We start from the raw sequence: 16,511 nt of genomic DNA, 5'->3' as shown, positions 1-16,511 counted from the left end.
CACGCGCTTATAAGGAGTCAATTACTTTGAAGATTTCTGTAGAAAGGAGCATTTCTCCATAACTGAAAATGACCTTTGATACTTACCTTGCAAACTAAAAATAAAATAAAATAAACGTAGAGTAGTTCTCACTATATGTCTTCTTTATTAATCATATCATGCACAGTCACTAAACGTGCTGTGATTGATTCAGTTCAACAGAAAATGAAAATACTGTAATTCCGTTCTTTAGATCCTCCAGGAATCTGAAAGAATATCTCCGACTGCTGCTATCAGCGAGCTTGTACTTTACAGCTGATTGATGCTGAAGTGTTTGTGGCTCATTTATATATCCTCTCTATCACTCACATCCCTTTATTCTGTCTCTTCATGGCCACGCTCTGCTAAAGCTAAGCAGCAAATTCAAACACCTTTGAAGCATGATTTATTTAAGCACATTTTGTAAGTAAAGTTTGGCGACTGAATTCACTGTTAATACTTGAAAAAGTCGGCCAATCAAACGGCGCAAATGCAAATATGATTAAAATGCATTTTGCAATTTGAGCTTTTATGATTCCGTTGAAAAGAGCAGACTCCATCACCGATCGGGATAAGGGCTAATTGGAAACGGCAGAACAGTGAAAGCCCTTGAACTCAGTCTTCTTTACAGCTGAAGCTGAGGTCAAAAATGGACTTAAAACAGGACAGTCAGTAGGATTATGTTTTTACTTTCCATGCTAATGTGTTAGACCTTCACATTTCTGTTGCAAAGGCATGTTTGTTTTTTCCTTTTCTGCAAACAGAGAATTTACTGAATCTTTAAGGTGAAAAGCAAAGCAAGAATATAATTGCAGCAAAAAACTACAAACATAGTTTACTGTTGTGTTTTTTTATGCACACTCTCTCTGTCTTTCTCTCTCTGTCTCTCACCTTCTTTCTCTCCATCTGTCTTCCTCCCCCTCAACAAGCCAAAAATAAGCACAGGACACTTTACACTCATGTCACTTTATAAGGTATACTGTCCTCCCCTCATCAGCAAACCAGAAGCTTCAACCACTTTTAAAGAAAAGGCGTTTGGGGCGCTGGTGGAGCAATGGTTGCTGCGTGTGCCCCATGTATGGAGGCTATGGTCCTCCAGGCGGGTGGCCCAGGTTCGAGTCCCACCTGTGGCTTCTTTCCCGCATGTCATTCCCTACTCTCTCTTTCCCTGATTTCCAACTCTGTCCACTGTCCTATCCCTCCATTAAAAGGCACAAAAAGCCAAAAAAAAAGCCAAAGGAATTTTAAATAAAACACTGGAGCACCATCTTTGTTGACTAAGTTAGCGCCTCCATCCATCCATTATCTATACCACTTTTCCCATTCGGGGTCGCAGCGGGGGGCTGAAGTCGATCCCAGCTATCATACACCCTGGACTGGAGGCCAGCCAATCACAGGGCTGACATATAGAGACAGACAACCAGCCACACTCACATTCACACCAACAGGCAATTTAGAGTCACCAGTTAACCTAACAAGCATGTCTTTGGACTGTGGGAGGAAGTCAGAAAACCCAAGTATGCACTGGGAGAACATGCAGACTCCACATAGTCTGTTTTGATCTTTGAAGGGAATCCTTTACACAATGTTTTTGACGGACTCCGAAGCGCCTTCAGTGAGTGACTAGTGATGCTACAATGTTCCACTGAACGTCTCAGGAGGTCCTTTGTTCCTGCAGCAGTCCGATACTTTAATGAACATTTTTAGTTGTGTTTCTGACTCATGGCTGTACATTCAAGTGGTTTCAGTGGTGTTTGTTATTTATTTACTTGTTGTGTACTGTGATGTACTGTCGATATTGTTTGTTGTGTGTATGAACTGACCAGGTGACAAATGAGTTTCCCCGCTGGGGATCAATAAAGTTTTCTTATCTAATAGAGAGGCTCCTGTCCAATACAAACCAGGAACCTCCTCGCTGTGAGGCAACAGCGATAACTACTGTACATCTGTGCAGCCCTAAGTTAGTGCCTTATATTTGTTGCTGCTGTTGTTTGGAATGCACATCATTTTGCACATTAACCTTTGGTATTTTCAATTTTTTTATTCTATTATTTTTACTATTTCAGTTTGCAACTTGGATCAGAGGACACCATTTTTAGATTTTTCTGTATGTCCAGTAAGTAAAGCAAAATTGTCAACAGATATGACTTTGACTTTGCATTTGTATGCTGCATTGAGCACAGATTAAATACAAATTGTGGTCGGCTTAATGTGATTATATGAAGGTTGGGTCTAAAGAGGCAACAGGGTGAACATTTTACGAGTCAAGCGTCATCCATACAAAGGCCTTTGTGTGTCCTCAGAATGTGTTTCTGTGATGGACAAACTTATTCTTAAAGCTCTCTCAAAGTCACTTGTGTTAAAATGTCAGAGCAGTAGAGGAGGCTTTTGGGTGAAACACTGCATAAAGTTTGAGTTTCAGTGACAAACAGTCGTTGATTCAGCTGCAGGCACATTCCCAGAGGACAGACAGAGAAACGCTCTGTAAGTACAAGAATGTGTCACCAAACCAAAGCATGACATATATATCTATATTCACACATCATATAGTGTCAGACTCACACTTTCTCTTTTCTTTTCATATTAATGTGACATCTGTAACCTGTATGTTATTTCATCACCCGTCACTGTCAGGTAGGCCATAAGTGTCAGCCTGCAGGAGACGACCTGGAGGCTACAGGTTAGATCTCAGAATATCTGAACGGCGTGAGTTTAAAGTTTAATTCAGCTGTTTTGACACCGCACATTGTTCTCATGGTATATTTGAGGATTGTGTGCAGAGTGAGCCTGATGTGTCTGTGTGCCCTTAATCAGGTATGAAGATCTGATTTAAAAAAGGGGCAACATGCTTAAAGACGATCTGCACAGAAAGGTCGTCGTCTGCTGTTATCATCTGCTAAACAACGAGATAAGGAGTCGGAGATGTGGAGATGTGAGAGGCTGAACTAACATCTTTAGCAAAGAGTTCTAGCATGCTCACGCCTTCTTGTTAGTAGAATAACAAACTCTCTGTGAAGCTGATAACTTGGACCATGGACTGTTAATATCAGTGGATGAAGCCTGAATGACATCACCCATTGGTTTCTGAAGGGCTGTTGGTAAGCCTGTCCATATGGGGTCGCCATATTGGAAATGCTGACTCTGTATATCAGACGTGTCTCAGCTGACAACCCCACACGTTCTATCTTACTCATAGTTACTTCCATTTTTCATTGATCACTTTGAGCTGCTGTTTTTTTATGTTTTAAGTCTGTTTCTAGTTTGTGCTTCATGATGTTCTGCTCATGCTAGACGCTGCATGAATAGTTTCTCACTTACTTTTCAAAGTTACACTTTTGTCTCTTTTCGCATTCGATACAATTACAGTCATTTACACAGTTCAGGCGTAATGTGTAATTAGATAAACCCTTGAGTACAAGTGTAAAAATATGTAATCTCCTCTAAACTACATTATAGATAAACGTCCCTGTGTGTGTGGGGGGGCGGTCCTGCTGGCTCTGAGCCCAGAACAACAACTTGTTTACATCCAATCATGACATCATAAGGAATTAGAATGTTTTTTATTTCTTTCCGACTGAGACTCAAAATGTTGTTGATGACCAGTTTTATGAGGACGTTTTACAAGAGTCAACTTCTCGTTTCTGTGAAGAAGAGCCAACTATATCATACATGCAAACTGTTAATACTTTTCTTAGCAAGCTGTCTCACAATGAGCACGAGTACAGTAGTTGTAACAATTCAAAACTAGACTCAGTTGCAGAGAAAAGTCCAGGACACAAAAAGCAGGTTGAAAGTGATTTAATTAACAGTTTGTTGTTCATCCACAAGGAGACAGTCAGCGAGGGCAGGAAAATCCAAAGAAAGGGCAAATCCACAAAATCCAAAAATCCAATCAATGGTCAAAACCGGGCAAGCAAACACGAGGTAAATAATGCTGGAAAGCATGAAACACTAGGGTAACGATGACAATCACAGGGGTATAAATACAGGTCAGACTAATGGGAGATGAGACACAGGTGTGTTGGAACAAAAGGCGGGAAACTGAACAATCGCAGGAATTCAGACTAGAAATCACACACAAGCAGCAGACAACAAAAATGAAACAGGAAGTGAACATAAAACACAAGAAAACAAAATGTTGACTAACAGAATATCACAGTAGTAGGTTTGATTTGTTTTTCTGAAGGTGTGTTTCAGTAAAATCAAATTATAGCTCAGCTTGCAACACTGCAGTGGAAACATGTATTTTGCACACCAAATGATGTCTCCCCTTCAATTAAGGTACAAAACTGTTGGACAATAATACACATAAAAATGATAAATCAGAATATATACAGTCTCTAAGTGTACTATGGGAGGTAAAGCCTTCAGTTATCGGGCTCCTCTCCTCTGGAATCGTCTTCCAGCCGGGGTCCAGGAGGCAGACACAGTCTGTATTTTTAAGAATAGACTTAAAACTTTCCTTTTTGATAAATCTTATAGTTAGTGCTGGTGTAGACCAGCTCTTAGTTATGCTGCTATAGGCTTAGACTACCGGGGAAACTGGCACCTTGAGCTCCTCTCTCTCTCTCTCTCTCTCCCTCTCTCTCTCTCTCTCTCTCTCTCTCTCTCTCTCTCTCTCTGTGCATATACAGTACATCATATTACTGCATGTATCTATCTGTAAATCTCAGTCACTAACCACCTACTTTCCTGGGAGCTCTTGAGCTCTCTTAGGCTCCTCAAGATCGTTGGTTGACGGCCTGCCAGAACAACCCCACTTGTTATGAGTTGACGCTATACAAATAAAAATTGATTGATTGAATTGATATAATGTCTGTTATCCCGCCACTAGTTGTATACAAATTTGTAGATGTTATAGTCAAGTGTAAAACATATTGAATTTCCTTTTGGATTGGATTTGTTTTTAGGCTCATTATTGCAACAGTATAGTTTGGTAAATTGTTTTGTGTCTGTTGTATTTCCTCTCAGAGATTTGGTCATATCTCAGCATGATGAGCAATGCTACTTATCATCTATAGCTGTATTTCTTCAAAGTCCTACCCACACCTTACCTGAACTCCACAGATCATCTTACAAATCTCCAAACTTTCTAATGTTTAAAACTTTATTCACTCAATAGGAACTTAAAAACGTCCAAGTGGATAAAATATTCAAGCTGTACAGACATGAGAGATATATAGTAGACAGACACAGCAGATACATTTCCAGTATATGTCCTCGTTCTGTTCTGCTGTCTGCCTCTTCACTTGAGAGCTTTACATATTGGAGGAGTCCCTCACGGCCTAAAAACCACAGGACTTCTCCGTCTCCGTGCACTCAGACTTCCTCTCTGAACAGCTGGCTCTCTGGCTGAGAGCCGTCGAGCTGGAGAGGGCTGAGCCGTGTTTCCTCCTGGCAGTGATAGAGCTGCTCTCCAGAACGCTTTCCCCCTGGTGCAGGATGCTTCTCACTGTGTTTGGCAACCTGGGAGTGGAGGGGGGGGGTGGGGGGGAGGGCATCACATCTGGTCCTGTGCTGTGCAGAGGCAGTCGGAGAGAAGTAAATTCTCTTAATGACGACTGACTGGCCATCGGCCCGGTCCTCTGCGGCCGGGATCGTGAAGCTGAACTCCTGCTCGAGCGGAGAGAGAAATCTAAAGACGGAGAACTTTAGTGATGTGTGAAACAGAGAACACATTTCAGGTTTTTTTTTTTAAATTGGTGCCTGAATGAAAATGAGGTTGCTTGAAGCGGAACATGTTGCTTCTTGTTTCACTGGATGGTCTGACATTTTACTTGGCTCTCCTCTCCAAGGTCACACGGTGTGCTCTAAACGCTGCTGTGTCCAGATGTGCGGTCAGTCTGATCGACGATAGATGCTTAGAACCGACAGTGGATCCATTAAACTTTCAGCTTGTCCATACATATATTCAAGTCCAACCTTTGGGATCAGAATACACTCTAAAACTTCATATTCTTGTTTTTTCTTTCTTTCAAAGTGTTAAACATAACCCAAATCGTTTCTAAAATCACTTTATAAAGCAGTTTGTCAATGCAACCTCAGCGTCTCTCGTGCTAGATCTTTTTAAAACTGCTTGATTAACCAAAAATTTGTGGCGTCTGGTAAGAATGCGTGTATAAAAATACCATTAAAACTCTAAACATCTGACTCTACTCCAAGAAGCTTTCCTCAAAAGGGAATTTGAAAATTAACATATTTTCCAATGAGGGAACATTTAGTCACTTTTTGAGTTGATTTGCGCCTGCAAACCTGATGGGTTCAGCCTGATTATCAGCCATAATCTTAACTACACTACCCTCCTGACATTGGCTCTACCGGTGTTTAAAACACTTGAATAAAGAGTATATTATAATGGGAAACAGTGCTAACGCAAGCTTCAAGCAACGGTCCAGTCAACCCAGCTCAAAAACATATATTGTCAAATGGTCTCGAGGGTTAGATCTCGGTCATTCTGTGTCAATTTGTGTGCAATATGTAGCTTCAAGCTAACCAAAGTGTGCTAACATTAGCATGCTTACACAGCAATGCAGGACACAGGCAACTTGTTAAGCTTAGTGCTTAATTATGGTGTGTTCAAAATTGATAACTCCTTTGTGCACTCGTGAGGGTAGAGGGGTTGACGTTGTGTCGTTGTAGGAGAGCGGAGGCTTCAGTATGGAGGAGGCGTGGCCAAACAGCAGTTTGTTTTGGTTCAATGCTGGTGCTCAAGTGCGACATCTACTGGATCAAAAAGCTGCACATTCTTCCTTTTAAAGCAAAATGCGTTCAGTTCACCTCATGTCTTCTTTAAAGTCTGAAACCTAAAGTTTCAACCTGGTTTCAAGTCCAACATGTGGCTCCATTCTCGATGTCATTCCCCACTCTCTCTCCCAGTTACCTACTCCATCCACTGCCTTGTCCAAATAAAAGCAAAGTCCCAAAATGAATCTAAAAGAGAATAACAACCTTAAAGGCATCTCTGCGTTAACGGTTGACACATATACACACAGTGCTGTGTTTGTGACGTTTTGGTCTGACAGCTCTGATATGTTACCTTCTAATCTGACAGGATGTGACAGCAGAGGTGTAAAAGCTCTTCACAAACACCTTTATCCATAACTTTTAGACTTTTTCCCTCCTCGGGTCGACCTTGAGGACTCCCTCCCTCTATTTTGCAGCACACTGAGCAGCCGAAGAAACAGACCGGGTTGCATGCTAAGTGGAGGTGGTGGCTCCTGTCATCGCCGACCTGGGTGCTATCAGGAGCGGATCAGTCGGCTGTGTCTGGATGACATGCTCCGAGTCACCGCTGAGGCGTCCCGCGGCCTCGGTGTCATGGCAGCCCGGCTCAGCATGACAAGAGGGAGACTAGAGGGGGTGAGGAGTCAGCATCTGAAACCACATCCTGGGGGTGCTTCCACAGCCATATGTTTACTTCACAGCTCACCTCCAAAATCATATAAACAGCTTAAAAAAAGAGAATAACGACTTATAACTGAGCATCTTAAGGCAGTGGGAGAGACGAGGGAGGACAGTAGTAATGGCAGCCGGTGCAAGAATACAACTTGAAATGGATCTGACAGTTTAAGACGTACCTCCACATAGCATTGAATCTGCAAATTGAAACGTTGTCTCCTTTGTTTACACGAGGTCCCGTGAGGTGATGTGATTATCCTGTAGTATGAGAATATCTTGTAGTGTGTGCTTGCTTTAGATTAAAGACAAGAATATCTGATGAGATCTATATATGTACAATATATAAGTGCATGATGGTACCTGACTTCAAAATCGGGTATGATTTTAGAACTCCTGCAGTTCTCATCTATTGTTGCAGCATGCATCCAGTGATTTGGTCGGTCCATGACCTTTTTTCCTTCCTTCTTCTACTCGACTGGAAGGATTGGTTCTGACGTTTCTTTCTCTGTGGATGTTATCTACTACATTTGATCGTGTCCAGTTGTTCCTCTAGTTTAACTTTCATACTAACATTTGTAGGTTTGAGGGGAATGTCTCAACAACTGTGGGATAAAACGTCATGAGGTTTTGATTTGATATCCATGGTTGTTAAAGGATTTATCTTACTGACATTTATGATTAATGAATTATCCTCTAGATTTACCACAATATTAAAGAACGTACCTCAGAGGCAAAGAAATGTCACGGCGCTCATGTTCATGACCCCGCTCAGGTTTAATTAATAAAACTTTGTGTAATGCTCCAAAAGTCAAAGTCCTATCGCAGCATCAAGTTGTCCGGAAGTGCCGCCGGTAAGCGTTCTCATGAACTGATTTTTGACCTTGTCTTGAGACCCTGTTTTGATCAACTAACTGAACACCTAATGCTTCCAACTGCTTATCGTGGTCGGTTGAATGATTTTTGTAATCGGGCTGAAATAAACTGAATGTACGCCTGTGGTAACATCTCCCATCCCGACAACATGGAGACTGTTTGTTGTGAAGGCTGCCTGACACTCTCACGCATCATTATCAAACGTTAGCATGCTAACATAATAAACTAAGATTTCGAACATGGTTAAATCTACACGTACTGAACTTCGGCACTTCAGTGGTTTCTGTGAGAATGTCCGTCAGCATTATGGTGTCAGCACTTAGACCAGTTCAAGACTTCCCCACTTGGCAAACGTGGTGCCCTCTGACCTTCCTCACAAGACACAAAATAATGTACAGTGCCCTTTCAAAATCATCTTAACTTCACATCCTGTATTAGTAAGAACAAAGTATACTTAGTTTTATACTTAGGGATACATAAATGTAAAATATTTAGGCTTAATTGTGATTCACTTGTACTGTAAATCATTCATTTACAAGACAAGCTGTTTCACCTGCCCCCCTTTCTGAGGAGGGTTTGTTGTTCGTTTGGTGCCTGTTTTGATGTAATGTTGAGAAAGTGGCAAGGCCGTATATATTGTGTTTTATTTTGAAATTGACCGGACGCTCTGTGTGTTTCCTTGTCTGACTTCCTGTCCGGGGTTGTCATAAACTGTCTAGCTTGACACGGTCCTGTAGCGTACTGCGTCAAAAAAATGGACTCACAGTGTATTTGAAACTGAGCAGAGCGAAGTGGCCCTTAATTAAATGATCAATTGGCTCTCTGAAAAAATAAATGAATCAATAAATACAGGCCGTGAAATAACCTGGTTGTGACACCCGGGTAAAGTCTATTTGTTTGGAAACACTGGATGACCATTACCTTACTGTAATCATGTTTCTATTGCAGGCTCTGACGAGAAAAAAATGCTTTGTGCAAACATGAGGCTCCCCATAGATGACGAGGGGTGAGCCTGTCATTAAAGCACCAATGACAGAGCAGCTAGCATGGCTATAGACTCTTCTTCTGTTATCTTTACAGGATTTTGTTGAGCACACCTCCACTGTTCTTTTTACTCACTTTTTGAAGCACTAAAGTAGAGAGCACATACTGTACAAAAGCAGGAAAAAAAATGGATTGTTTAATCAATAAGGGAAATAATCACCCTGCAGGGGATCAAAATTTTAATTTGCTGTAATTGATACAAAGTGCAAGTTTGAATTAGGGTAATTAAATTCATTCTTTATTTACATTCTGCTTACTGCATCGCTCTGACAAGTCCATTTTGCAGTTCAGACGGCTTCTTTCTCTGAGAGAAAATCTATTTTCTAACTGCTGTCGCCCCCCCGCCACAGAGAAGTCCACTGATTATTCTGCAGAGAGAGAGAGGGAGAGAGGGAGAGAGAGAGAGAGAGAGAGAGAGAGCAGGGTGCAGCTCCAGCAGTGGCCTCCATCAGTCATCAGGTGTGCTGGAATGGATGCAGCACACAGGTTGTACTGCCGGCAACATGATGAAGGAGCCCGGCGGCGTGATTACGCTGCTGCTCGCCTTATGAATGAAATAATAGAGAGAGGCAGAGTGCGGTGCTAAATCCTCCTGATGGAAGGAGAGACTGGAAGTGTGTGCGGTGGGGAGGAGTCCCGGGCCCTCCCATGTGACCGGGAGAAGATAAAGGACTGACAATAGATAATTAAGGAAGTGCCAGGACCTCTTCCCTCCTCACACGGCTGTTTTATTAAAGGGGGTTCAGTAAGGAGGAATATTAATAAAAACTACCAGCCTGGGTGACTCAGGGATGAATATAAATTGGGGCCGGTGGGGGGAGGAATGCTTCAGGGAGCATTTATCAGGAGTGTAGAGAGAGAGAGGGAGTGGGGGGGGCTCACACTGATCATCATGGCTGCTCTGAAGCTGCTGCTGCTGTGTGGATCTCTGGTGAATAACCAAACACCTGTCATCAGCAACAAAAGTGCTTTAACGCGCTCTCATGTCCGTACACTCACACTGCTGTTCACATATTCATGTGCATGCTACACCGCTGTGCATTTAATGCTCCTTTTCTTCTTTGCTTCCCTCCATTTCACAGAGACACATTGTTCCTTTTTTCTGCCTTTTCAAAACAGCTGTTATCACTCTGTATAGATTCCTACCTGCTCAAAGACGACAACTCACTGCTATGGTCTTGTGGTTTAACTCAAACCGGGGAAATAAATGTTGTGGTAGTTCAGAGACAGAAATCTCACGGCTGAATCACATGTTTGTTTACAGCGCACAATGTTTTTGCTCCTGCGCTGGCGTTAGCGTAACCTCGCCCGATTGTCGTCGGCTGTTTCACATAAAGTAACGAGTAACGAGTTCTTTTAAATGACTGTTGTTGAATCTGGAAGGTTACTAATTTCTTACTAGTTACCGCAAATACTAACACTTTAGCCACAACACTGGATATACTACCTCAACCATTAACATCAGTGAGATTCTTTTAAACGTTGCTGATTGGTTGATTGATTTTATTTGATTATTGTGTTATGCATAAATATCATGCCCAGCCCAAAACAGGCTAACAAGACTCCATTTTTAAAGATAATGTTGCTGTTACATCAGTCACAATAAACCGATAATAATAATAATGTAATTTTATGATTGGACCTATTCTGGGTCATACAGTAAGTACGTTTAGTTTTTTATATGTAAAACAAACTCTGTATAAAAGGGCGAGTTAATCAAAACTAGTGCCAGCTACTTTACTGCACACTTAGCAGATACAAAGAGAAAGTTAAATCAGACTCAATAAAACAAGAATCAAACATTTTCATAAAAACACGGTCCACTTTAAAATTCCTAATTTTTTGATGAACATATTATTATAATTATTGTATATTATTGTTATTATATTAGGTCTTCTGAATGATGACGTCTTCTTCCTCCATGGATACTTACACCTTAAACACTCCAACTCACTGTAACTACTTTCATGCATAGTCATCTTTATTAATCTCATCTTCATCGCTTCACTGTGTTTACGGCCTGCAAGCCGAGGTTTTGAATGTGTGCTTTATTAGCACCCTGAAATGAATTCCCTAAATTGAGCATATTTCATACGAAGGAGAAAAGTTTTTGGGAGATTTCGAGGTTAAAGTCGTATTTGAAAATAAAGTTGAGCAGAAAGTTGTACATTTACCAGAATAAATTCTTTATTTGAGTCTATAGTTGTATCAGAAGAGTGAACGTGGAGCATCTTGTGAAGTTATACTTTAGAAAAGGTTTCACAAATAAGGAAATACTTCATCTTTTGGCACATCAGCGTCACACTGTCATGACTATCAGGACCCTGAAGGGTACTGCAAGAAACTGGAGAAAGACCCACACTGGCATGGAGAAAATGATCTCTTTTGTGGCAGAGGAAATGTCTTTGAGGGTTTTCCTTTCATCATTTTGCCGCAGGCTGATGGCTGCTATTCTGATACAACCTTTCAGAATAATAACCAAAAGTAATTTCGATCGAATTAAGAATTTAATATTATGAATTAACAACATCATTCTCTTCAATTTACAACTTTAATCTCAAAATCGTAGAATTATTTTTTCTTTAACATTGCCCTACTACGTTGTAATTTCAATATATTCTGTATGAGAATGTCGTATTTTAGCTTAAATTAATTTTTCTTTCATTTTTACTTTTAAACCTCGGCTGTGACTCAGTGGGTAGAGTCGGTCGTCTCTCAACTGGAAGGTCGAGGGGTTCAATCCCCAGATCCTGCAGCAACATGTCCGATGTGTCCTTGGGCAAAACGCTTAACCCCAAGTTGCTCCCACTGCTTCGTTGGCAGTGTATGAATGTGTATGAATGGATTAGTTACTTAAACACAGCAGCCTCTACCATCAGGGTGTGAATGTGTAGGTGTGACCTGCAGTGTAAAAGTGCTTTGAGAAGTCAGAAGGATAGAAAAATCTTATACAAGCTCATGTCCATTTACCATTTAACTCTGTAAAGCACTTTGAAATTGCTTCATATTAGATCAGCGCTCTATAAATGAACCCGCCTCTCCTTTCCTGGCTCAAATTTGATATCAGAAAAAAATAATAATCAAAGAGAAAGTGTATCTTTAAAAGTGTTTTGCACTTTCCATTTAGCCTTCAGGCAGTCATACGTTGAGTCATGTTCATGCCAATCACATTTCCCAGGAAGTCCAAAAAAAGATGACAGCCTTTCCCAGTAAAAGAGAAGTGAAATGATGTGAATGTATTCGACACAATCTGACGACTCAATGAGTAGCTCTGCACTCTGAACGCTCTGACTTCCTGCTCGCTCAGTCTGCTTCCTCTTCTGCTCACAGATCTTTAAGTCTCACAATCATCTTTTCCTTTCTTTGCTAATTAATACTGATGCTTTACAATGCACGCTAACACCGCAGGATAAATGCACCCAAAGGGACGACAGAGTCTCGACCTTGTTCTTGTAGCATCTCTTGCAGAATAATTAATTGGCAACAGGCTGCGATGGCAAACGTTGTCGACGTGTGTTTGTCTGTGGAGCAGTTTGAAAAACAGCATAAAGGGTTTGTTTTTTAATGAAGACAAGAGGCGACATCACACTTTGTTTTTTCATGATCTAGTTTTTATTGTTGGGTAAAATGACAAGCGTGTTTTCTCTATATAAATAACAATCACATGAAGGAACATACGAGACATGGCTATAATGGAGGTGAGAGCGGTGTTTGTGATCACAATGCGCTTGTTTGTGCACAGGATGTAGAGAATGACAGCTGTAGTGTAGTTTGTTCTCATTTCTTAAAAAGGAAGGTGAGTATTTGCTCGGAAAGAAAAAAAAAAGGACAGAAACCTGTGTGGATCTGTACATTGATGGGAAACTAATGGAGTCACAGTCAGCCGCTATGTACAGAAACATAAATAGAAAGGAAGAGGTCATCATCACCAGTACAGTCGGGTTTAAAGGTTATAAAGGAAAAAACAAAACAGATGAAATCAAAAGATATGCAAGTCAGCTTTTACAGGAAAGACAGAGTGACTTTATATAATCTGTACACATTAAAAGTCAGTACTAAATTTTGCGATACAGTTGCCCATTGTGATTCACAGAGTCATAGAGTGCCAGGGTGATTATGCATAGAAATGTGTCCAGCTAGGGAACAGTTTCATCGACTTGCCAACTATATTTCTGCTGCAGGAGCGTTTGGGGAAAAAGAGCCGAGTCTTTAAATTCAAAGACCCTCTCTCTCTCTCCACAGTGTGACGACCCCGCCCTCCGGTGTGCTAGCTCATCATTAACTTAAGTTACACAACATCCACTCAAAAAATCACGCTGTCAAACAGAGCAGCGTGTCTCTCACAGGTCTTTTTTTTTTTTGAATCAGCGAGAGGCTTTCTATTTTATTTTACTTTTTTGGTCCAGGGACAAAGAAATTAAGATTTCTTCACGCGTGAGTGCTCTATTGACGCACTGCTAAGGAAACATTTGAAATCCTTACGATTTCACACTGTGGAGTGTTTAAAGCTGGTACAGTTTAACTAACATCACCACTGACTTTCTGCTTTGGACTAAACAAAAAGGGAGATTTATATATTTCAAAACCTTCCCCAACGCTGGGTATAATTTGGGATCAAAGGTTACAGATCGCACAACTGTAATGAACCGCTCAGTCTCTGTCTGCACTTCAAACAGGATGGGATCACAGCAAGGGCTCGTTTTAATTAGACTGAGGCGGCTGCGTTGGGCGGATGGAAAGACGAGAGAGCGGGGGGATTGTGAGGAACGGCTCTCACCACAAATGGAGGGGTCAAAGGAAAAGGTGTAGTCTGCAGTCACACAGGGAATAATTACGCTAATTCCTCTGATGGAGGGGAATTTTCCTTGAAGGCACAGGAAAAAAGTTTGGGATGGGTAACTTTAATTACAATCTGGACATATACAGTATATATATTTATATATATTGATTTTTGCCAATTTTCTTTAAATATTAGTTTAATTCAGAGATTATCTACAGCATTCCCACACACTGAAAACAACTGTTTTTGATTAATAATTGCAAAAGTTGCACATTTTTACGGACTCATACCAATTTTTCCTGAAAAAGAGAACCAGCAAGCAACATTATGTTGACTTAAACGTGATCCAACAAGTGGGAAAACGTGTTTTTAACTCTGCTTTAAGACGATCAATCGACAATCAATTACTCCTTCGCTTTTTTTTTTTGCTTTTTTTTTCATGACAGTCCTTCATCCAATGGACTTACAAAATTTGTTAGTATTCACAATTGCACTCCCACAAAATTAAAGAATCTGCAACAGAATTCAGTGCAACAGTACCTTTGAAGGAAAACAAAGCTCATTGGGTCTTTACATTTGCGTTACCTAAGACTCTCCAACCCACACCACCACGTTGCCTTTGAGGACGTCGGTGATCTCACAGTTGAGCTTGTTGAGCCGTCCGTCCAGGATGAAGAGAGACTCCCTGGACGGGGTCATGAGGTACTGTCCGAACAGTCCGCTGCCCGCCATCACCCTGTTCCTGCCGCTCCACGGCCACTCGAACGACCTGGTGGCCTCCTTCAGGCTCTTGATCATCTTGACCTTGCCGGAACTCAGCTCCACGAACAGAGCGTCAGTTTGGCGGCCGGAGCTGCCGAACACGTTGTACTGGTGGACCTCGGTGAAGGAGCGCTGGAAGGACAGGTCGGACAGGTGGAGGTTGGTGTGGATGTCGAAGGGCTCCTGGATCTCCCCACGCTCCGAGATCTTCTGGATCCTCATCAGGCCATCGCTGTCGTCCACGGCTACCAAGTAGTGACCATCTGGGGACGCGTAGGGAGTGCCAGTGACGTCGCGGTTCTGGCCGATCACACTATCAGTCACACTGTCCAAGACGAGCTGTGGCTGCGTGGCACCGGTGGAGTCGGCCCTGCAGTTGACAAAGTAGTAGCCACCGAGGTGGGTGTAGGCCACGGACTTGGGGATGCAATTATACTCCCACAAACTGATGTTCTTCACGTAGGACGTCGTCTCCAGGTCGATCTTGTGGAGAATGGGCTCGTTTCGATGAAGGATGAGGCCAAATCTGTAAAAGAATGGTGAGAGAAGAAAACAAAGAAAAAAATTTAATCAATAGCATTTTGTTGTTTTCTTTGTTGTTAGTCCCAGTTTATGAAAGATGTTTTTTTTTTTAGCAACACACAGTAGAGACTGGCATGATTGGACGATCCATCCACCACTTTGGTCCAGACTGAAATATCTGGATAACTGTGGGATGGGTGGCCAAGAACATTTGCTCAGACATTCATCGTTCCAAACAGATGAAGCCTAAAGAAAATATTGTGTCCAAATGTTATCTACCAATTGACAAGAGTCAACATTTTATTAATCCCAGGAGTATTTTATTGGAAGGATTAATTGGTACACCATTTGATCAACAATGTACAGATTTGTCATTGAATATATGTCCCGTTCACAATACACAGTAATGACTTGGATGATCCTTGATTTGTCCCCATGATGAATGGAAATGAAACAATGGTAATCTTTCACCCACCTCGTATGAACATCATTTGGCTCTTTATCTTAAATGCTAAACCTTCATCTAAATAGCCTGAGATGTAATACCAAGTTTCAAGGTTCAGGGTTGTCTTTATTCTCCCTTTGAGAGGGCAATTTGTTTTGCTGTCAGCAGTAAAATTCACATATACAGCAAGCAATCAGCATACAACATAAGAAGGACACTAAGAAGTAAAAATAAATAAATACAATAGATAAAAAACAGATGAAAAAAAGCAGCACAACAAGTCGTTCAAGCATGCTAACTCGCACGCTAAGATGTCTAACGTTTAACTAGCTAAACATCAGCATTAGTTTTGTGGTTGTGAAAATGACAGCTTGCAGATACTTTCTTATCCAGAGAAAAACTACTGCAACAGAAGGGAAGGCTAAACCGGAATTACCACCAATAGTCCAATCCTTTAGGATACTTTGGACAGCAGGATATCTTGTAAATGCTGACTAAACATAATTTTAAACTGATTATTCATCATGCTTTGTGTCGAACAAAGTATAAAATATATATATTTTTTTATATTTTTAAGAAAGAATCTGTAGGTTAAGAGTTTTGATGGTCTTTTGTTTTCTTAAACTCATTAATTCTCAGGCAGCATGTGGTAATGTATTAAAATAAAGC

At 41.2% G+C, this 16,511-nt stretch overlaps 1 protein-coding gene across 2 annotated transcripts in view; it reads right to left on the bottom strand.

The window, feature by feature from the left end:
• Positions 1–12,922: 12,922 nt before the first annotated feature.
• The window catches only part of fstl5 (follistatin-like 5), a 211,458-nt gene continuing 207,869 nt past the window's right edge, over positions 12,923–16,511 (bottom strand). For both annotated transcript variants that reach the window (XM_020648482.3, XM_029280169.2), the window contains one exon: positions 12,923–15,401. In XM_020648482.3, coding sequence (XP_020504138.1) covers positions 14,699–15,401 — 703 coding nt within the window. In that variant the 3' untranslated portion in view covers positions 12,923–14,698. The remainder of the gene's footprint in view (positions 15,402–16,511) is intronic.

The sequence above is a fragment of the Labrus bergylta genome, chromosome 9 (genome assembly GCF_963930695.1).
Source record: "Labrus bergylta chromosome 9, fLabBer1.1, whole genome shotgun sequence".
Taxonomy (NCBI): Eukaryota; Metazoa; Chordata; class Actinopteri; order Labriformes; family Labridae; genus Labrus; species Labrus bergylta.
This window is presented reverse-complemented; position numbering and strand designations above follow the sequence as displayed.